At 31.7% G+C, this 23,817-nt stretch overlaps 2 protein-coding genes across 2 annotated transcripts; one reads left to right on the top strand and one right to left on the bottom strand.

The window, feature by feature from the left end:
* Positions 1-4,844: 4,844 nt before the first annotated feature.
* Positions 4,845-6,076, top strand: LOC131627215 (uncharacterized). The gene is made up of 2 exons (XM_058898057.1): positions 4,845-5,488; positions 5,664-6,076. Exons 1-2 carry the CDS (start codon positions 5,039-5,041, stop codon positions 5,775-5,777), a joined length of 564 nt encoding a protein of 187 aa, XP_058754040.1. The 5' UTR covers positions 4,845-5,038; the 3' UTR covers positions 5,778-6,076.
* A 10,821-nt stretch (positions 6,077-16,897) lies between these two features.
* LOC131627229 (polygalacturonase-like) lies at positions 16,898-19,025 on the bottom strand. Its single transcript, XM_058898073.1, has 4 exons — positions 18,900-19,025; positions 18,202-18,513; positions 17,598-18,116; positions 16,898-17,119 (listed from the first exon to the last, which is right to left on the bottom strand). The coding sequence occupies exons 1-4, from the start codon at positions 19,023-19,025 to the stop codon at positions 16,898-16,900; spliced, it is 1,179 nt and encodes a 392-aa protein (XP_058754056.1).
* Positions 19,026-23,817: the final 4,792 nt, after the last annotated feature.

Here is a 23,817-nt window from a genome sequence, read left to right as displayed (position 1 = left end):
TAGCCATTAAAAAAATATTCTTAACGAAACTGATGCTTTGCAAAGTAATGGACTGATGGAGGAGACAATTCGTAACTTGGTCTCTAAAAAATCCAACAAATTCCTCATTCTCATTCCCACTAATTTGGAAATCAAAGATGCAGTTATGAACCTCAAAAGAGAAAGTGCACCAGACCCTGATGGTTTTGGAGTAACTTACTTTCAATTGTATTGGGATCATTGGTTAAGATGTGATAAAAGTTGTGACTCAGTCCTTCAAAGAGGATTGGATTTTACCTCATTACAACTCTAACACCATAATGATCATCCCTAAAATTCAAGGTTCTATCACTGTGGAGCACTATAAGCCAATCTCCCTTGCCAACTTTAAACACGAGATCATAACCAAAATTCTGGCTGACACACAGGCTTACTTGCTCCCGAAGATAATCTCCAAGGAGAAAAATGATTTCATAAATAGCAGAAGGATCAGTGATTGCATTTTTATTACTTTTAAAGCTACAAATATTTTAAACAAGAAGGCTTATGTTGGGAATGTGGCTCTCAAAATAGACATTTCAAAGGCTTTTGACAAACTTCATTGGCCTTTCCTTCTTAGGGTCCTTAAGAGGTTTGACTTTGACTCAAATTTTGCAAGTAGATAGGTATTTTTATCAACTCTACATATCTCTCTATTGGTATCAATGTGAAGCAAGTATGCTACTTCACTTGTAAGAATAGGGTGAAGCAGGGTGATCCTTTATCATCTTTTTTTGCTTGGCTGAAGAGGTTATGAGCAAGGGCATATCCAAATTGGTTGATTTAGGAGAAATCAAGTTGTTAAGGGGTGCTAGAAATTTTCAAGTTCCTTCTCACACTCTTTTTACAGATGACATTATGGTGTTTTACAAAGGTGATGTTAAAACCATAAGGGCCATAACCAATCTCCTCAAGAGATATGTTGATTGTTCAAGGCAATTTTGTAACACATCCAAATATCTATCTACGTAGGGGCCATGACTCAGACCAAACATAACTTATTAGCATATATGCTTGGCTTTACTGTTGCTCACCCTCTCTTCATCTATCTTGGGATGCCAATTTTTAGAGGTAGATAAAAAAATAAATATTTTCAACACATTGCTGATAAGATCAAAACTAACCTAACAACTTAGAAGGCTTCTCTTTTATATATGGCAGGAAGGTTGCAACTTGTTAAATCTGTGGCTTATAGCATGCTTCTTCATTCCATCCAAATTTATGATTGGCTTGCGAAGCTCCTTAAAGACATTGAAAATAGTTCGGGAAATTTTTGTGGAGTGGTGATATGGAGAAGAGAAAACTCATTACTGTGGTTTGGCACAAATGCTGTAAAACTATTAAGGAGGGAGTCCTTGGTTTCAGATCCTTACGTACTCTTAATAAGTCTACAAATATAAAGAAATGTTGGGAGTTTTACAATGATACTAGTAGCAGGTATGAACTTCTAAGAGTTAGCTAGAGTCTTGAGGAATGGTAGAACAATAATAAATAACATCTGTTCATCCATTTGGAATGGCATGAAGGGACAATGTTTAACAATTTTTCATGATTCATCTTGGCTCATAGGCAATGGTAAGGATGTTAATTCCTGGCTTGACTGGTGGTGTGGTTTTCCTCTAGCAACTAGGTACAATATACCATCCATTTTTTATAAACATTTGCAAGTGAAGGTTGCTAGCTTCATTGCACACAAAAATGGGTCCTTGCATGATCTTCTTTTGGCCTTCCTGACATAATGGAGCACATGGGCAAATGCACTATCCCTCTTGATGATAAACATGATGCTAGAATGTGGAAGCATTATGAAAATGGAATCCTATCCTTGAAGTCTGCTTATAATTTCTTTCATGGTCACTTTAACGATGTTCCCTAGATCAAGATAACTTGGCACAATTCTATCCCTCCTTCTAAATCTCTTATCCTTAGGAGAATAGTTCACAATGCCTTGGTAACTGAAGAAATCCTTCAAAGATGAGTCATTATCTTTCCTTCTCAATCCAACATGTGTCACATTAAGGAAGAAACCACTCCTCTTCTTTTCTTCCAATGCAGGTTTGCTTCAAGAATTTGTAATTGGATTTCCAACACCTTTAACTTACAATTCACCATCTATAGCCTAGCAGACTGTTGGAAAGTTATTGATAGAGGCTTGTCACCCCAATGCAATATGGTCATCATGATTGGAATCCAACTTTGTATAGATGAAATATGGCTTGCTAGAAAAAATGCTAGATTTGAGGGCATTACTACAAATTGGAAAACTTGCATCATGAACATTGCAGGCTTAGTAAACTTGGTTGGAAACAACTTCAAGATATTGGGTCTAGTCACCATGCCTGAGTCCATAATCCTTAAGAACTTCAACATCAACGTCCATCCTCTAAAGATGAAAACATCTTTGTAGTAATGCCTGAGTCCATAATCCTTAAGAACCTTTTATATGTGCTTTTGGAGCTATATTTAGGAATATGCTAATGGTGATCATGTTGGTTCCTTCTCTTTCTTTATTAGGGAGGGAAATACTTTAATTGTTGAATTCATTGGAGCTATCACGGGAATGAAGGCGGCCATTGACAATCATTGGGATAATATTTAGATCGAAACAGACTCTTTGATTGTTGTTAGAGTTCTTTACAATAAAAATCTTGTCCCTTGGACAATTAAGAGTCGATGATTGAATTATTTGCATAGAATAAAGAATTTTGGTCTCATAATAACTCACATTTATATGGAAGAAAACATATGTGCGATATTCTTGCTAGTATAGGCTTGAACAATAAAAATGTCATTTAGTATAATCACGTAGTTAGAGAGGCTAAGAACGCTTTCTTGCCTCTTTCGGGGATTTTGATTTTGGTCACCCTTTTTTGTTTCCATTTGTTTTTCAATGAATATCCTCTGTCTAAAAAAAATTACAACAATATATTTCTTTAAAAAAATTCCAAACGTAGATATAATAAATTTGATAATTTTCTATTTTTAATGAAATAAATGAAAAATCAATAAAATTGAGGAGAACAATTAAAAGAGTGTGTTTTTTTTTAAAAAATATTTATTTAAATTTGATAAATATATAAAATTTGTTCACTCAAATTCAACATAGTTAAAAATGAAAATATCACAAACTCACAGCACTCAAATTTATAATTAAAAAAAACATGTCGATGCTATAAAATTAAAAAGAACACAAATATTTAAGTAGCTGAATCAATAATTATGATGCCTACATCATTTATTAAACATATAATAAAGAGTTAAATATCTTTTAAATCTTTTTAAATTTAGATATTTTTTTCGTTCTTCTAAAATTTTTATTAAAGGATTGTCTATTTAAAGTTAAGAATTTTAACTTTTAGTCCTTTATGCAACTTAGCGACTGTTTTTACAACTTAACAACTGAATTAACGACAGTTTTTAACAACGATTTATTATTTAGTGATTGAATTAGTAACGATTTTAGCAGGAGTGATCAAAAGTTTAAAATTCTAATTTTAGATGAATGATCTTTTAACAAAATTTTTTAAATAAACAAAAAAAAATATTTAAAAGTTTTAAGTTATAGGAATCTATCATATAAAAAAAGTCACTCTATTTTAAATATATTTAACTCTATAAGTTGTTTGTCAATTTAAATCAATTTAATAGGTGAAAAAATTAATCATCTTCGTAAAAACCAGAGCAGAGTAAGGGGGAGGGATTAAAGACGCAAACGAAAAATGATTCCAAACAAAAAAAAAAGTTTTCAAAACCTCCTCTCTTTAATAAATGAACAATAAATAAATAGGAGTTAAAAAGAATGTTAACCTTCTTTTTTGCCTAGTTCATTTTAATGTTGATTTTTCAAGTAAACAAATAATCAAATTTATTCATTCTATGCACATATTGACAATAAAAAATTATCGGGTTTATAATTATTATAAACATAATATAAAATAAGATAAGATATTGAGTTTAATAGAAATATATCATTTTTTTAACCACAAAAAGAATATTTCAATAAAAAAAAAGGAATACAAAAAAGAAGAAAAGAAGACCTCCAACTACAAAGCCTAAATTTAGGACTGCCTAACAAAAAAATTCCTAGTTAATCCAATATAAATACAAGAAAATCAAATATAAAGTTTGATTTGAAAGTTAGACATAAAATTGGTACAAAAATTGACTTCGCGATATATATGCGATATTAGAAATTCATGTCTAAAGTTATATTGTTTAGATATATCTCTTTTGTCTAAGATAATATAAATTTAAAAAATTAATACCTTTGGAAAGATGTCTGTATTTTCATAATTAGGGAAAAAATAGTCTAATTATTTCTTAAACTAAACATCTAAATTATATAATTAAATCACTGTAAGTTTTTTACATATTACAAACATAATTAATGTGACAATACATCATTGAATATATTTATTAATATTTTTACATAAAAAAAGTATATAAACTAATAAAAATACTTTTTAGTACGCCAAGTTAAAACCAAATAATACAAAATTTATTTTCCCACTCTTCTACGTTTCCGTATCATTTGACTAACTAATTATACAACAAGTAGTCATCATTCTTTCCTTCTTCTAAATTTTATTTTTACTAAATATCACCACACGTAAATTAAATACACAATTCATATAGTCTATAGTTGTTAATTTATATTTAGTACAATACAAAAAAATATTAAAAAATGCAGTTGGTAATGGTTGATGTTGAACCAACTGTTCGTATCCGTTTATGACAACCAATAAATATCAGATGAACTATTCCCACATACTTGAATATGTATAAATTTAATATAAAATGTTTTTATATAATTAATCTATTAATAATAATTGCATGTTTGTACTAAAAATAATTATCTTATGATATTTAACACAATTTGATTTACAATTTGCGACAACGGCTACTTTTCTTGTCGTTTATTTCTCTCTCCACCTTTTCTATTCTACAATGCAACCCCAATCCAACCAAAACAGAGTGTTTATAGAAAAGTAACTAACCAAACGGTCACTCTGATTTGGCAATGAAATCCGCAAAAGAACAACAACCAGAGGTACCCCAAGTACCAGAAGAAGAAGAAGAACAACAACCATTGTTGCTGAACACTACAAAGGTTGTCGAGTACTTAGAGCCATTCATGTCCTTAGAGCTTCTCTGCAAATTCCCAGATAACTCTGCTTATGACTTTGACTACTCTCAAAGCACAATCTGGTCCCCTTTGGTTTCTAGGCCCTACTCTCCCATGGATTTGGATCTCATCACTCCGAAGAAACTTTCCTATGATTTGGCCTTAGGAGCTAGATGCAGTGTCAACAAGGTTGGTTCTAAGGTTAGAAAGAAATTCAGTTCTAGCTCCTTCAATCTCAAATTTAGTTTCATTAAGAAAGTTAATAACAGCAAGAAGATGGGTTCTGATTTCTCACCAACACCTTCAAGGGTCAAATGTGCTTGGAACCCCATCATCAATAATAAGGTATTTCTTTGTTGTGTTTGTTTATTTGTGATACAGTTTAGAAATCTGAAAGTGGGTATTCATCAAAACTTTTTTTTTTTTTACTCAAAGTTTGAAGTTAGTAAATTTGACTTTAAGACGTTGTTTGAATTTGATGTATTTGTTGGTAATAAATTGTGGTTGCTTTATGATCCAGCGATGGGGCAGGGCATTGAAAGCTGCTTCTAAACAGTTCAAGAAATGGAAGGTGAAGAGAGACCCTATTGCACATGTGATGCTACAAAAGTCTTTCAGAGATGGAGATTTTTAACTATATAGTGATGTTAACATTGTTATTTTGATTTTGCTGATATTGATATTGGTTCGATAACCAATGTATTTAGTTTCATGATTATCTCTTCTCTTAGCTAAATTATTTATTTATTTTTTGTATGAATGAAAACATGCAAGATTGAATTAAAGCAGGCTTGAATTTTGGGCTAACACAAAATGCAATATCTATGGGGTGGATCTAGCAAAAAAACAATTGTACTTAGTAATGGCTAATATTGCATGTTTATGTATAATAGGTTGTTACCTCAAACATTTGGAACATACATTTGGAACATGTTAATGTTGGAATTGTGAAAACTCGTGATAAAGTTCAAATGTGGATATTTAATTGAAAAAACTTAGGAACAAGCATGTGCTCAAGTTGAATTGTGGATACAAATTCTTTAAAATTGGGATTTGACAACTTTCCCATCTTTCGGAGTGTTCATAAGGTTGAGATAGTCTTTTTGGGTTGGGTATAAAAGTTTTGGCGACGGAGGAGCGATGTCAATGAAATTAATCCTATTTCATTGGTATTAATTCTATTTTTTTTATACTAGAAACTAATTTTTTAAAAAGATAATAAAATTTAAAATTGTCATTTCATTCTAAACTATCAGTCTTGATTGAGTGACATATCAATTAATAGTGGCTGAGCAAATTATAATTGGGTGTGACAATCATATTGACTACACGTCTTAAAATGACATTTGTACATATTTGATTCTAACATTCATATCGTAGATAATATGAAATCGTTGTTGTGTAATTGTTTCAATATGAAAGACCTTAGAGAAATGATTGTAATCCTTCGTATAAGATGATTAGGCCACATAAAGGAATTTTTTTGGATCAGTCTTACATAGCTGAAAAGATATTACAACAACAACAATGTCTTATCCCGCTAAGTGGGATCGGCTACATGCCTACATGGATCAATTTACACCATAATGTTATATCTAGTAATGCTCCCACAAACAAAGTCATTGTTCTGTGTTGGAACCAAAATGATTGGTGCAACTTCACGACGAGGTGAGGCACACTACTCTAGTGCGGTGGTGGACTTACAAGGTTAGCACTCCAACGCTCAAGTCCGTTTTGAATAATGAAAACAAAGTAAGTTATGAGTGAAACAATCGTACATGTTTTTATTCCAATAATAAGATTTATAAGATGACAGGAATTGGGCCTCTCCAAACCTAACGCTTTAGGGCCGACCCATAACAAGTATCATACTTTTATCCAAATTGTTAATCTCGAGATCTTTCTTAATAACTTCTTTTATAGTTTTTTCTAGATCTTCCTCTAAATCTAGTAGTTTGACTCCTCTCCAATGATATATTCTCCTTACCACATAATCTACTGGCCTTGTATCTACAGATCGAAATCATCTAAGTCTATTTCCACTATCTTTTCAACTATAAGTGTTATCCCAACACCCTCTCTGATATTATCATTTATAATATTATCTTGTCTAGTCTTATCGCACATAAATTACAGCATCCTCATCTCTTCTAGTCTTACTTTATTCTCGTGTTGATTTTTAATCGTCCAACATTTTTGTCTTGTACAACATCGCATGTCTCACTGCATTTCGATAAAATTTGTACTTCAACTTTAATGGTATCTTTATGTCAGATAAAATACATGAGGTTTTCTTCTATTTCAACCACTCGGGTTGAATTCAATGGTTTATATTCCCATCTTTTTTCAATCATTTTATATTACTGGGCTGATATATTTAAACCCCGTGACTTCTGAGATGATAAAGTACCAAACTTTCACCTTTACATTAGAAACACTAATCTTTTTGCTGAACTAACATTTTGTATACCCTGTCTTACTTCTAGTCATGCGAAAGCCATGTATTTCTACAATTGTTCCCAAGTCTTTAACCTTTCATTTCTATTCCTCTTGCGACTCTCCAAGTAAGACTGTATCATGTGCAAGAAGCATGCATCTTGGTGCTAGCTCTTGGATGTGTTCCGTGAGTACATCCAAAATTAAAGTAAAAAGATATGTACTTAGGTTGAATCTTGATCGAAACCTATTGTAATAGGAAAATCTTCTACTTCTCCACCCTGTATCCACACATTAGTCAATACCGTTTCATGCATATCTTGTATAGCTCGAATGTATGCAATCTTAACCCCTTTATTCTCTAGGATTTTCTACAAAATATCTCTAGGCACTATATCAAACGCCTTCTCTAAGTCATAAATATAAATACTTTCATTATAAATATGCTTTCACTACATATAATACAAGTGTTAAATTCTTCTAGAACACTGGTGGTAACATTTGACAATATGAATATACAAGCATCATTAGAACTGTCGGGTATGCTTTTGATTATGCTATACCCAATATTGTTTATATCATAGGATCGTTGTGCAGGTTTATCAATAGACTTAGTATAAATAATTGGCATACTATTTAGAACATCATGAGGTACCTTAAGAGGATCCTGAACCTCAAGTTACAGTATGAAAAGTATCTCGCTCATCTTATCAAATGATTCCAAAGCAAATAGAGATTAAATCTTCAAAATAGATGGAGGACCGGTCTCATTGAAGTTTAAGAAATAAATGATTCTTGTTTAATCCATTATAGATTCATAAATGATATCTCTTACAATCGGTATCAAAGAATTAGAAAAGTTGAGATGATTAATAATAGAGATTTCCTTTTTAGAAAAACCAATGCATGTTGTCTTAATCCATTATGATAGTGCCATGACTAATGTAAAAATTAAGAAGAGAGAAGAAGAAGAAGAAATATTAAGCTTGGTTGTAATTGTTTTTCTATTCACTTTCTCTATTAGGGTTTATAGATTACAAGTGAATAATAACAAGCAACCTCTCTCAACATCCTGATAGAACTAGTCTATTTATAGACTACTCAGCTAACTCAAGCGACAAGCTAACTTAAACATTTGGGCTAAACAAATAGTCCGAATTTGACATGCTAATAATCCTAGCATTATCGACTACCGATGCTAGAATAATTTTTTACTACAACATACATAATTTCGAGATCAACATGTGAACAAACGTCGACAACATGTTTAAACTATGTCAAACCAAGAAAATATCCCTATCGAGATACTAGAGTTCGATCCAAAATCTCACACATAACCATTGTTGAGTGGACAAAATCAGTAACAAATCTCTGATGTCCAACTGGTACCACATGCATAGAGTCGAGTTGTGATGCATACATAAAGGCTATGTGAAGTTGATCATACTTGTGGGTTGTTGTGTAAATGAATGTGTGTCGTTGTTTTTGTGATAATCTATCCTTGCATTCTTGTACACTATTAATATATTAAAGTGTATTCTCACCCTTTTCTTGTTTGTTTTGTGTTGCTCGATATAATGTTGTACAAATACTCAAGAGGAGTAAGTTCCACTGAGATTTGGAAGATGTATTTTGGAACTTTGTTCGTTATTTTATTATTTATTTAAATTTAGTTTGGTTATGCTCTGATATGTAACATTGGGAATGATGCATTTTATTTGTTTTTGAGTTAATGATTTTGGATCATGTTATTTTCATTAAGAATTTCAGTTGAAGAGATTAATGAAGTTATGTTATTATTTGAAGTTCCGTTGGGAGTATGTGAATTGATTGAGATATATGAATGTTTTGTTTTGAGTAACATCCTAAAGTGTTGATTATTCTTTTAAATTAAGATTCGGGGTTTAGGGTGTTACACTATGAGCGTCTGATTTTTGCTAAGGCTTTTCAGTAGATGAAGCGGTTATACGAGTGATTCTTAGCTTTCAATTATATTCCACCATCTCTCATATGTAACACTAGTTATAAAATATGGTATGATCTTACGTTGGTTATTCTTCATTAGGTGTGTCATATTGTCTTGTATAGAAAACTCCAGGTTAAGATGTGACATATAATGCTAATGACATTATCAACCAAACTAATATGGTAATACTCAATTGAAAATTCATTCCACCCTTTCTAGTTCTCTTGTCTTCTAAGCCTTTTCCAACATCCTTAATTAAATTAATGTGATATAATTCAATTGAGTATATATAATATAATTTGTAATGTAGTAAAAAAATGTTTAAAACCACTATACCAAAAAAAATTATAGAAAAATGTTTAAAACAACTACAACAAAAATATGGTGGCAAAATGATGTAAATCATAAATAGACTAGATGAACATTAATCTTAGAGGGTTTATTGGAGGGACAATTAAAACAATTTGGCCTTAACGAATTTTCTCAATCCTAAAACGTGGAATTTGAAAGTAAAAAAATGGAAGAAATGATTTGGTTGAGCTTATTTCTATACATTTCTTTTTGATCCAAGAGGTCCTAAGCCCAAAACAAAAGAAGAATACTACACTCTAACAATCATACTATAGGAAATCCCTGCATGATCTACTAAATAAATGGAGCACATATCTCAGGGAGAAACATCATAGAAAAAGGTTCCTTCTCCACATCTCACTCTTACACCAAATTTGGACTATTAGTTTTTTATTTTTTTTATAGAATCATGTGTTTCACTTCTATTATCTTATTCAGAATTTTCATATTCTCCTCCTCGCCAACACACTAGCATGTGTTTTTGTTTTACATTACTTTCCTCAATGGTAGGATCTTGCTCATCAATAATAAAATTAATGTTTTCCTCTCTAAGAAAAATAAATTGGGATCCGTTAATTTTCTCACTTGCATTTATTGCACCTTTATCCACTGGAGCTCCTTTCCCATTTGTCGTTTTTTGCCGTTCCCAATTTCTTGTTTGTGTTTTCATTGTCTCCACGTCTTTTGAACTACAATCCATGGTCCTGTAGTTTCTGTTGCTATTTTCTCCTTACCTCCTCGCCTCACACTTTCTCCCTCGTATTCTACTCTACTCCTCTATATCATATATTCTCTTTTCTCCGCACATCTTTCTATGTAGCTTCCAAACTACTACAAGTTAGGCATAAAGGATATAATCCTTCAAAATCTACCTTATAGTGTATGCCTTTGATAGAGATTGTTTCCAAAAGATGTTTATTCATATCAACTTGAATGCTCAACCCAACATACTTACCTTTATCCCTTGTGAGTTTATTTTTATCGACTTTGACCTTCGTACCTATGCAATAACCAATGAAATTAAGGATTGAATCGTCATAATACTTTATTGGTAATCTAGAGATCTTGGCCCATACAATAATTTGTTCGATAACATCACCTGAATGACAAAAATTGATGCTACATTCCCTTACAAAGGGTACTGATCACATATTAACCATAAACCTTCCATTAAAGATGAATGTTGATCCTCTTTACTTGTAACAGTGACTAGGTAGTATTATTTCCCTAGATCCACTATATTTTGAACTCCTCTTCTAACCAACATATGATGGAGTCTGTTTTGAACGACCTTATAACCTATTATTCTATGCGGAATATTGACTATAACACCTCGATTCCACGACTTTGTGATACTTCTGAACTACGTATCCAAGAGTATGAATGTTGGGAACTCATACTCCCAAAATTTCTCCTCTTCGATCTCCAACACTCCATTAATGTCGCTTCCACCATTAAATCATTCATTTAATTAATTATGTTACGTTGTCTCAATTGTTTCCTGCATATTCTCTCCTGTCACCATATCCTTATACATGATAGTTGTAACATCCCAATTTTATTAGCTATTTTATTAATTAGTTAATTTGGTGTTTTTATTAATTTTTTAGTTTATTTAATTAATTGGTGTGATATTTATTTAATTGGGGTTTTGTGTTAATTGGATTAATTGAACTATTAGTAAATATTATGAGATAATATGTTATTGGGCCTAAGTGGTAGAAATAAGACACTAAGTGGAATTATAGGTTAAACCCAAAATAGAGAAAACAGATAGTAGGAAAGAGTTAGGTCATTCTTTCATTTTCATAACTTTGGTAAGAAGAATAGAAGAGAGAAGAGAAGAGAAGAGTATTGTGAGATTCTTGAAGATAGAAGGAGATTAACTTGAGGTAAGGGTTAGAGTCCAAATTATCATATGTTTATATGATTGGGTAATGTTGTGTGTATGCTTTGTGTATGATCTCTTACTTTCACAATTTCATAGATTTGGAAAATGTTAGGGTTTATGTTAAATCAATGAGATTTTGTGATTTGTTCATGTTCAATGTGTTGTATGGATGACCCATATTTAGAAACATGAATAGGAAGCCATAATATGTGATAATTTGTTGTTGGATTGAGTTTTGTTGAGATAAAATCAGATTTGGTTTGGTGTTGGAATGCTGAAAACGCATCAGTATTTTTCTGTTTCTGGTGCGGAGCGTCGGGCGAACGAATTACTTCGCCGGGCGAGCGAGCGCCTACATGACTTCGTCGGGCGAGCGTAGCGGGCGAGGGGGTGGAAAGTTTCTGCCACAGAGCGCCGGGTGAGCCAATGTGTGCGCCGGGCGAATATGTACTGCTTTTGAAAAATTTCAAATGTTCATAACTTTTGATCCGTAGCTCCATTTTATGTGTCGTTCAAAGCATTAGGAAGCTAACTTGATGTTCTATATGATATGATAGGATTGATTAACACTTGGTGAATTAAGTATGGTGTTGTTGTGTGAATACCAAGTACTTATCTTTATGAATTCTACGAATTGGTAAATGGTGAATGGCAATGGTTGGCGTGATATGTGGTATGATATTCATGATGAGTGTGATTGAATATATGCTAGCTGTTGTAAATTGTTGTGATTGTTATTTGACATGTGTGTTGTGTATAATTGATGGATAATTCATTGTGTGAATTATTGTGGTATGCGGTATGTTAAGATTGTATAATAATCTTAATTGCATATGTTTGGTGATAGTTGTACATGCATGCATGGTTGGCTTTGAAACATAGGCGGTGAAACTTTGGGTTCACAATGGTTGGCTTTGAAACATAGGCGGTGAAACTTTGGGTTCACAATTGTGGCTTTGGTCTTGTCCGGATCGGAAGCGTGGCTTGGATTTTAGAAATGGAATCGGAAAACAGTGAAACTTCTTATGTGATTGTTTTGAATCAATGTGAGTTGCTTTGCGTGAAACTTGATATATAGTATATGAATGCATGTTTTGAGAAGAGTGATGAATTTGTGAAATGTATTCTTGTTGTGTTTTGCATTTCCCATTATTATGTTTATCTATAATAATTTGAATTCTCACCCTTCTGTTTGAATGATGTTCATCGTGACATCGTGCAAGTTCCGATGAGTAGTGAGCTTGTCCGAGGATTTAGCCGAGGAGCTTCTGAGTTTGTTGTTTGATTAGGTAGCGAGTAATATGCTCTGATCATGTAACACTTGGGGGGGAATTTCATTTGAACTTATGCTTGTGTTTGGATATTGCTATCTTGTTTGTATTTGAGCGAAACTTTGGATATGTTGTTAACGGCTATGTTGCTTAGATTTTGATTTGGTTTAGCATAATTGAATATGTTATTTGAGTTTGGTAGATAAATATAATATGAGATATATTCATTGAAATTGTTTGATTAATTCTTATTCCGCGTGCGATATGCATATTATTTGGAAGCATGAGATATTTAATTGTGTTACAATATGATTAGTGCATGTTTGGTATGTTTATTTTGGATTTTCATTACGGTAAAAACAACATGTGATGCCCTTTTTATTTTATGCATGCTATTACTCTATGAATATTTGTTATATTTGAGGTTTAGAAAAGGGGTGTTACAATAGTCTCCCTATTAGTATTTTCATCAGTATGCTCATACCCTAAATCATCATATACCAAAGGTATGATTGGGAACCTTTGACTCTTTTAGTATTGGGATCCTTCAAGTCATCTTCTCCAGTTTGGTTCTTGTGGTTTGCAAACGTAAACCCTAGTAGAGGAAGGCTTATGGTTCTCCTCCATATATCTTATTACTAAAACTAGAAAAAATATAAGGCAAACACAATTGCAATGTTAATTTTGTTCATGTGTTACTGTAAACCATATAAATACAAGAAATGTACTCTTTTTTTTAATAATAATTAGACATAGTAGAATATTTTTGCAGCCAAAACATAAATAAAAAATAATAAGTTATTAACTATTTATTTATACAATTACAAAATGGCACAAATTGGGATTTAATAATAAAGATTTAATGAGTAGACAAAAACGAATTTGAAGACTAAAAGTCAAAATAAAATAAATTGTTTTGTAATAATTTAAAAATATCATATTCTTTATCTCAAAATTCTTACTTCAACACTAGTCGTATGATCAATCATAAAATCGAGACATGAGTCCCTTGATCATTAGCTGTTAAAAATGTCAATATTCTGACACTAGCTTATATGATCACGGACAAAAATCGAGACATAAGTCCCTTGACCATTAGCTATTAAAATATGTTAGTATTTTAAGACTAACTCATAAGATCAATCACAAAACATTTGAGCAGCGCTAATTAGGCTTTAAACCTCATGGTAAAAAAAACACTACTATGGTATAACTTTATGCGTTAACTTCCTAACACAATTGACCGTGTCTCAATCGATGTTTCCTAACTCCATATATGCAATTTTCTAGGTGATCAAAATTTCTAGTTAGAAAATTTTATAGCTGGCCCTTAATAAGGCATTTCGGTCGTAACTATGCCAGGAATTATTACAGTCGGGCTGTAATGAGGCCTTGCGACCGTAATTTCTCCAAGAGTACCATGGACTGGATGTAACGATGTCTTACGACAGTAATGTGCCCAAGAGCCCTCTAAAACCTATATTTTTACATCTGAATCCCAATATTCAAGGTTCTATTTCCAACACTAACATTTAACCAACGATTCACAAATCATTCAGGTTTTGAAACACATCAAATACATAACATATGCATCAGTTATCGATCCCACATGCAATTAACCCTAGTGCACTATCCAAGATCATTGCTTAAAAGAACCTCACCTTCAAGTGAAGTTCAGAATTTGATGAAGATGAAGAGGAAAGATGATTCTTTATCATTTCTCCTAAACAAAATGACTTATTTTCTTTGACACTACGGGCAAAAACTTGACTTCTTCCTCTTCTTTGCACAAGCTCCTCATTCTCTTAACTCCCTCTCTATTTATGAAATTGAATTTGAAAAATAACGAAATTGTCACAATTTTGATCCTTATACTCCTCTTGGGGCAAAGAAACAAATGCCCTTAAGTTCCACTAAAATTCCAAATGAGTCCTCAAGCTTCTAACTTAGGAACTTAAATAATTAGAGATAATTTTATTTTTGTCTCACGATAAACAAATGCTTAGAAATAATGTGGGACATTACAAATAATAATTTTTATTTTGAAGTAAAAATTTAAATATAAAAAATATAATTTATTTTCTAAAATATATAGTAAATAATTAATATTTTGTATTCTCTCTAACATAATAGTTCATTCAAGAGACTTACATTTTAATAAGAAACACACTTTATCATATTGAAAAATATTTACTGACGCACAACCCCAAATAATTAATATTTTGACACACAGATTAAAAGAAAAAATATTAATCTTAAATGATTTAAATAAATTATTTTTATTTTAATATTTTTTATTTATGTATATGTCTAAATAATTTTATTTTTTATTTTGAAAAAAATAATTATTAATTAATAAAGTATATATTATGAGTGATTGGGATAGTTCAACTAGTATGTGTTAGTTAAGGTAGATGGGTGTGAGCTATTGATCTAAGGTTTAATAAAAAACAATTTAAAGACAAACAAAAATTAAAAAAAAAGCCAAATATTTTAAAGGTAAATTTTACTTTGCAATCTCGTACATATAAGATACTTAACTTAGACAAAAATCAATCAAATGACTACAATTTGAGGCATTCGAAGTACTACTTCTATGGATAAACACCCTAGTTTTCATATTTTTATAAGTAGAATCAAAAGATTTGGCTTTAACTTTATTATGCAAAAAATTTAAACATGATTGGCTTTTGAAAAAACTTGTTTCTCAACAAGCTAGGTAGATTAATCCTTGTTACATTAGTTCTTACTTTTATTCCCTCTTAATACATTCAAACCACTTGGCTCCCTCATAACATATGTTACACTATTGATCATGTGACTGATAAGTTTATTTGGAAGGGAATGAACACACATGGTATTCATTTGGTTGGCTGGAAAAAATCATACGCCCAAGGTGGCATGGAAGTTCAAATCACTAGAAATGCCAACACAACCTTCCTGAATTCTTTTTCTTATTGGTCCCATAGATACTCTTGTTAAGTATGTTCACATCCATGACATAAATTTATCTTTTAAATATTTTTACTCAACGACATCGCCCCACATCTATCACTTGTATACTCAACTCCCTCATAATATAATAATTATGATCATTACCACACGTATTAGTTCAATCCTAATACAAAAGATCTATTCATTTGATCTGATCAAATAAGTGGATCTTTCAGTACTAATAGTGGCTATACTTGGATCCTCCATAATAAAGAAGATTTTCATTATCCGAACTTAGAATCGTAATCATGGAAATGGATTAAGGGAAACTCCCTCAACTACACTTGCGTCATTTTTAGTCATTGTAAAAATTGTTATCTATGCATTATAATTGGCGGATTAAAGTTTTCCATTATAATTGTTGGGTTCAAGTGTGAATGATTGAGTCTCATATTGTTCATAAACGCACATGAATGAATATAATGTTTAATTTATAAGAGAGGTAATTCATATATCAGATGTATTAAGATTTTTTTTAATGGAAATGTGACATTTTCTTACCTTGTGGTCTTGGAGTATTTAATCTTGTTGTTGCTCTCAACTTTCTCAGATTCTCCAACAATAATAATAATAACTCTAGTGTTATGTTTAGTATGACCACATTTTAACTAACTTCTAACTAATGAAAAAAATACCATATTATATTTAACACATTTTGATTAATGATATATTATAAGTTTTCTTCTCATTTGCTTTTAAAAATGTAATAAAAAAAATACATAGCTTAATTAATGTCATGATTTTTTTTATAAGTTTGATCTAAAGAGATTTGATTACAAAAATCTGAATAAATGTTTGAAAAAGGAGAAAAATTAATTAGAAGTTGTCAAATGAAAGAGACTTTATCAATAATATTTACAAATAGGTGCTTTTCTACGAATTTTTGGCTTTACATTTGAACACTTAGCAGATACTTTAGACCCATTAAAATGTAGATCTACGTCATTGAGTACCACACGTTCACATGGGACACCCTGACTACAAATCATAGTCACTCCTTCTTGAGTTGCAGAAGTTCCTCTAATGTTTTTGAAGAGCACTTTCCGTATTTTTATTTTTGATGGACTCTAAAACAATTCAAGAGGAAAAATACCTTATTAGAGACGGATTATGAAAATGTTCATTTGTGTGAATAATTAAAATTAGTATTACCCAGTCAAAAAATATTAAACTCAATACAATGACTGAGTATATGCATATAGTATTACAAGATAGAACTTATATGAACATTATGTTCATTGAATGGTCAAAGTCAATGAAAATTTACATTTTATTATGCAGGGTGTAGATATCGATTCCCAGTTTTTATTTTTTTAATCACTTAATGTGTCAGAATAAAGTGACCCTTTTTACATACTTTAACAATTAAAGCAAATTTTCATATAATTTACATGCGAAAATTATCTATTTTTATATTCCTTTAAGATGGTTTATTATTTTTATAAGTTATGACTAAATTGGAGAGAGGATAATATTTTTATAATTAAATTAATAATTTCTTTGTATGAAATTGCATAGAAAAGTAATATTTAGTTGAAGAAATACCTTTTTTGAACACTGATTCCAAGGGCAATACTCTTGATCAATAATCACAGGATTGCTAACATTAACCATTACAATATCTTCAAAATGCAAATGAGATGCAATAGAAATTACTGAAGTTCCAGGCCATGTTTTGATCCTCACACCATTATCTGTATTATTTAGTGTGCAATTTTTCACAATGAGATTCAAAACCGGTTCTTCATTATCATATTTTCCTAAGCTTCCAACACTAATACCATGTCCTGGTCCACATGTCACGTTTCGAATGACAATGTGTCTGCTACCATCACCGAGAGAGATGCAATCGTCGCCTGTAGCAATGTTTGAGTTGATAATATTAACTTTAGTTGATCTTCCTATGTGAATTCCATCCGTGTTTGGACTGTCTTTGGGCGCATCAACGTTGAAGTTTTCGAATGTAACATTATTGCATCCAAAAACATTGGCATGAAAATATTTGCTGTCTTTTGAGTTTATGTCTTTAATGACTGAGTTGTTGAGGAAAAAGAAACCAAAATTCTGCGAAATATTATATCAAAATCAAACAAATTTAAACATAAGAAATTATACTGATTATTATTTTGGAAATGAGTACTTTTCTTACCATGGCAAATCTTATGCAATTGGTATTTTTTCCACAATTATTTTTCTTCCAAGCCATTTCACCTTGGCCATCAAATGTTCCTTTACCCGATAAAGTAAGGAAATTGATATATTTAAATCTAACCCATTGATCTTGTCCATTGAGGTTGTAAGGGTTTTTTGGTGATAAAATCATCCCATGAACTTGAACCTCAATTGGAGCATTGCATGGTCCTTCAAGATCTATTTGTTGCAACTTGTACCAGCTAGCTGGAACCACGACTTTACTTGGAATTCTTGATGCACAAGCCTCTTTCCATGCACTCTTCAAAGCCTTAAGAACAAAAAAATCATAAAAAGGTTATGAAGAACAAAACATAAGATATAACAACTTAAACATAGCTCTTATTCATCCCATTTTTATATTACGAAGTTAAAATCTATTTTGTTTTTATAATTTTGTTTTCATATAACCAAATGATACATGTAACTCATTTAAATTTATACTAATGTATCTTTTTATTTTTATATATATAAAAAAAAGATTTTATGATATTATAACTTGCATGCTAAATTCATGTTCTGGAAAATTTGCAGGCTAGATTTTCAAACAATCATTATAGAAAATTTGTGAAATAATGTTCGTCGTCTATGGAAACCCATAGGCAGTAATGATGTCGTCACCAACAACACTAGTTACAAATTAAAGCATGTTCTTACATTGGTTATGTCTCCATTTGGTATACCATACGTTCTTATATTGAAAACACCCGGTTGAGATGTGACATATGAAGCTAATGATAATATCAACCAAACTAATACGATAATACTCAATTGAATATTCATTTTTCCCTTCTTGTTCCCTTTTCTTTCTAAGCCTTCTCCTACCTTTTTAATTGAATAAATGTGATAGAATTCAATTGAGTATATATAAAATAATTTGTAAAGTAGTAACAAAATGTTTAAAACCACTACAGCAAAACAAATGTGGTGGAAATATGCTTAAAACAACTACGACAAAAAAATGTGGTGGCAAAATGTTGTAAACCATTAATAGACTAAAAAATTATTAATACTAGAGGGTTTTTTTTGGGACAATTGAAACAACGAATGAATTTTCTCAATCATAAAATGTGGAATTTACGAGTAAAAAAAACTGTAAGAAATGTTTTGACTGATCTTGTTTCTATATATTTTATTTTACTAAAATTAAGAAATAGATAAGACAAACATGATTGAAGTTTTTATTTTGTTTGTATATTGGTGTTGACTATAAATAGATATAATCACAAATATAAATATTTTGACCATTTTACTAACTAAAAAAATATGACATTAATTTTTTGTAAAATTAGAAGACTATACATCAAAATAAAATATATTTTTTAAATGATTTAAGAAAATCATATTCTTTATCGTAAGATTCTTATTTTTGGGTTGTAAATCATATGATTTTTTAGACTCAATAGCGTTAAGAGTGTCTGATCTTTCTCTTGGGCTAGAGTGTTATTGGCGTCTCACGAGATAATTTTATTTATGTTAATGGTGATTCTCTCTGATTGAGTTCTATCCTGATTTCTCCTGCTTTTCTATGGTGGCTTTTACTTTGATTGTTTAATCTCTTGGTTTGTAAGCTAGGGTGTTTTTATCATCATTTGTAAATATAATCTCTTGTTGGCTTTGACTTTTTCTTTGTCTTTTGTTACTTTATTATTTAAAAGCCGACTCAAGTTCACGTGAAAAGGAGAGGATAAAGAGTAAGAAACACTCAAGTTGACCCTCCATTTCCATATCTAAAAGGATCACTTGATGAAGAAGAAGTTGTGTTTGAGTTTCATCTTCAAACTCTTTTCTATATTGGAAATTCAGAGGAAAGTTCGTACCTTTATTTTCATTTTCCAAAATTCTCAACAAGCTTCTCTAACCTTCTTTCATTCATACGTCTCAAGGGGGAGAATCATTATGGGATGAAGTGTGATCATCAATCCTTTCATAGAGAGAAGTAGCTATGGCCTCCAAGATTTTTAAGAATTATCATTGTGGAGTTTGGACATCATTTTACTTGTGGCATGGAGGAAGGAAAATAGTGCTCTTCACCATCATCCTGTACAATTATGGAAAAGAAGGTGGGGTTCCTCTCCCTTAATAATTGATTCTCCCATTTTTCTTAAACTATAACCTTATATTATAATGCATGTGTTAATACTAGTTTTGAGATTGTTTAATTGATGTAGTTGTTGCAAATTAAAGTGGTATTATAGTCTTGATAATGTGTGGTAAATAAATTGAAGATTAGGGTTGAGGATGATGCTTAAAGAATCATGGGCTTCTGTTGGGCCTATTAAGGGTTGTAATGGCTATTACGACTAGCCTGTAATGAACCCTAGTGTTTCTACTAGGTAATGTTGTGTTTGTGTGTTGAATATTGGGCCTGTTACGACCATAAACGTTGTTATGGCCACTATATAATGCACCCTACTACATGCTTAGGCTCGTGATTCTCTTGGTAAGAACCATAGACTCGTGATGATTCCAATTCTCTATGTTATTATGACATGTAATAGGCCTAGATGTTATGAGAATCGGGTTAAAAATGGACAATTACTTATATAATTTTCAAGTGAATAATTAGACGTAAAACCAAGTTAACACCAAGTGAGTACACATCATGACCACGTAGACACCTAATATATTAGTAATCTTATGATATGCGTTGAGTGGTTGAGTGCTATCCACACACCTAGGTAGAGACTGAGTGTTGGCTAGTGACCCCGTGTTAGTGCTTTTATTGGCTGATTGACATCTATGTTTAGCTAAAACATAATAGCAGTAAAACATAATACAAGTGTAATCTTGCAAATATAAAAAGAACAAAACAGGTACATGCAAGATGTTATATGGAATGTCATGACATTAACTCATGACATCGCGCCTGCAAAACTGGAAGGAAGATTCAGTCTGTTGCTCAACAGTTACAGGATATTTGTGGAATATTTTGTAATCCTATGTGGCGCAAATTTAAAGGTCAAAATAATATTTAAGAATCAGATCAGAAGATTGAAGATTCAGGAAGAATCAGATCAGAAGATTGAAGATTCAACAGTTTCTAATTTAGGAGATAAATTAGGAAACTCATGATTAAAAAGACCTTGATTGTAGCAGAAGATTTCTACAAATTTGTAACAGCAAGGAGTGCTGTGATTTGTAAGCCCAAGTCCAATTGGGAATAGGTTATAAATAGAAATCTTTGTAACCTTGTTTCATATAGAAAACCTTGTTTAGAAAAGATGTAGTCATTAGGGTTTCTATAGGTAGACCACCTAGGTTGTGGGATGGCTGCCATGTCCTTCTCGAAACCTGTAGGTAAGAGAAGTGATTGTTCTCACTCGAAACCTGTAGGTAAGAGTTGTGTATCTTGATTGAAGCTGTGAAGCAAGATCAAGTTATTGTTCATTGTTAATTGTGTAAATAGCTGTTGCAGGGTTGTAATAGTTAGGTATCACTAGGGAGTGAGCAGAGGTTCTCTTGTCTTGGATGGATGTCTGAGATAAAGGCTGCATTGGGTAGTGACTAGGTAAACCACTAGTTGTTTATCTGTAAACCTGAGGTTGTTTACATAAAATAGTACTACTGATAGTGAAATCTTCTTCCTGGCTTGGTAGCCCCCAGAGTAGGTAGTTAGACCAAACTGGATGTTATGACATCGTGTATAACATCAGGTTCAGAAGTGTTAGTTGTTCCTTTACAGAACCATATAAACCTTACAATCTGGTTATGTTGACTGAACATATGTGATCCCAGGTCTCATTGACTCCTTCATAGGGGTAATTAAAATTTGGGGGATTTTTCTGTTCTGCCTCTGCTACATTAATAACAGATCAAATGTATTGACATCGTGAATGACATCCTGAGTCTGTCATACCAGAATTTCACCCTGTACATAAGATAAGAGTGTGTTGTTTCCTTAACTTATTGAATTGATAAAGTCTATGAAGGTAGGGGTAAACCTTAATTACCGAATCATTTTTACACTTAGGAATTGGCTAGGGTTATGAGGAATACCATTCTAAAGGTTGGAATACCCCTAGGTATATCTATTTTCTATGAATGACCATATATATGAGTAAGTACCTAGTTAACATATATGTGTACTGTGTGAAAGACCATATATACAAGTAAGTACATGGTTAGCGTATATGTGTATTGTGTGAATGACCATATATACAAGTAAGTACATGGTTAGCGTATATGTGTAATAAGTGAATGAATGCATATATGAGTAAGTACCTAGTTACCGTATATGTGTACTATGTGAATGACCATATATACGAGTAAGTACCTAGTTAGCGTATATGCGCATTATGTGAATGACCACATATACAAGTAAGTACTTGGGTAGCATATACGTGTACTATGAGAATGATCACATATACGAGTAAGTTCTTGTTTAGCATATAAGTGTACTGTGATAATGATAACATGTACTAGTAATTTATTGTTTAGTGTATATGTGTACTATGTTAGTGACCACATATATGAGCCAATATCTAAATCTCATAAATGTTTAACGAGTGAATGATCATGTATATGAGATAGCGACGTGGACGAGTATTAACAGGGAAAACTTGGAGTAACCATATCAAGTGCATGCAAACCCTGGGTACTCGATTAATGAGGTAGGTTGTGGAACCTTATTTTGAAGGTGATATGCTTTTAACAAGGACATCTACTTTTGATGATGATAACTTATGATAAGTCAAGTGAACGGTTAAACGGATAAATATACAAACCTTATCATTAAAGGGTTTTGATGAACTTAACTATTTGACGATGGAAAACAAATGGAATTGAAATTTTGTTCCTCAGGGGACAGATGTTGAACACGATGTCCTATAAATTTGGTCCAGCTTATTAAATTAGAACTCACATAGTTATACCAGTTTAACTTATGAAATATGATGGTGTAGAAAAGAAATAAAGAACACAATAATTGGTAACCTAGTTTGATGCATCAACATCTACATATGGATGGTTGACTTCCAACCCAAGAAAGGAAATTCACTATTATTAGTTTAGTACACTTAGTCTTATTAGGAAAACAACCCCATGTAGTTTAATGCCTCTTCCTAACACTACCCAATGACTTTCAATTTAGGACTCCCCCTAAATATGAGAATCCCTCTCACTTTCTCTCAATCACTATCCTAGTGATTAAACTCAATCAATGTGAATGAATATTGAATTACAAGGCAACTAGCCAAACCTACAACTATGCCAATTTACTGAAACATAGTGTGGTATACATACATCAATACTAAGGAATCAAACAAACCCTTGCACTCTAAAGATCTTCAACGTATTGCTTGCTTTTGAATGTAGGTTTAGAGCTTAATATATATAGTAAAGTATTATGGGATTTTCTCATTGGTTATTTGATTTGATTTCGTCCATAATAGTTGCCCAATCAATTAATATGATTTGTTCCATAAATTTCTGCAACAAAAATATATGATTTGTTACAATTCAAATCTCCATAACTGTCAAACAAATCACATAATCATATTGATGAATAAAAGCAATAAAATCTAATCGAATCTTCATCAGAAAATCTTCACAAAACACAACACTATGGCCAGTT

This window comes from Vicia villosa, unplaced genomic scaffold, assembly GCF_029867415.1.
Source record: "Vicia villosa cultivar HV-30 ecotype Madison, WI unplaced genomic scaffold, Vvil1.0 ctg.000352F_1_1_1, whole genome shotgun sequence".
NCBI lineage: Eukaryota > Viridiplantae > Streptophyta > Magnoliopsida > Fabales > Fabaceae > Vicia > Vicia villosa.
This window is presented reverse-complemented; position numbering and strand designations above follow the sequence as displayed.

Bases quoted from the DNA above. Each gene is read 5' to 3' on its own strand.
- LOC131627215 (XM_058898057.1), top strand. From the start codon at position 5,039: ATGAAATCCGCAAAAGAACAACAACCAGAGGTACCCCAAGTACCAGAA. The intron at 5,489-5,663 runs GTATTTCTTTGT...TTTATGATCCAG, and splicing joins ACCCCATCATCAATAATAAG to CGATGGGGCAGGGCATTGAA.
- LOC131627229 (XM_058898073.1), bottom strand. From the start codon at position 19,025: ATGAATATTCAATTGAGTATTATCGTATTAGTTTGGTTGATATTATCA. The intron at 18,117-18,201 runs GTAAGAAAAGTA...AATATTTCGCAG, and splicing joins ATTGCATAAGATTTGCCATG to AATTTTGGTTTCTTTTTCCT. The intron at 17,120-17,597 runs GTATTTCTTCAA...GAATTGTTTTAG, and splicing joins GGAATCAGTGTTCAAAAAAG to AGTCCATCAAAAATAAAAAT.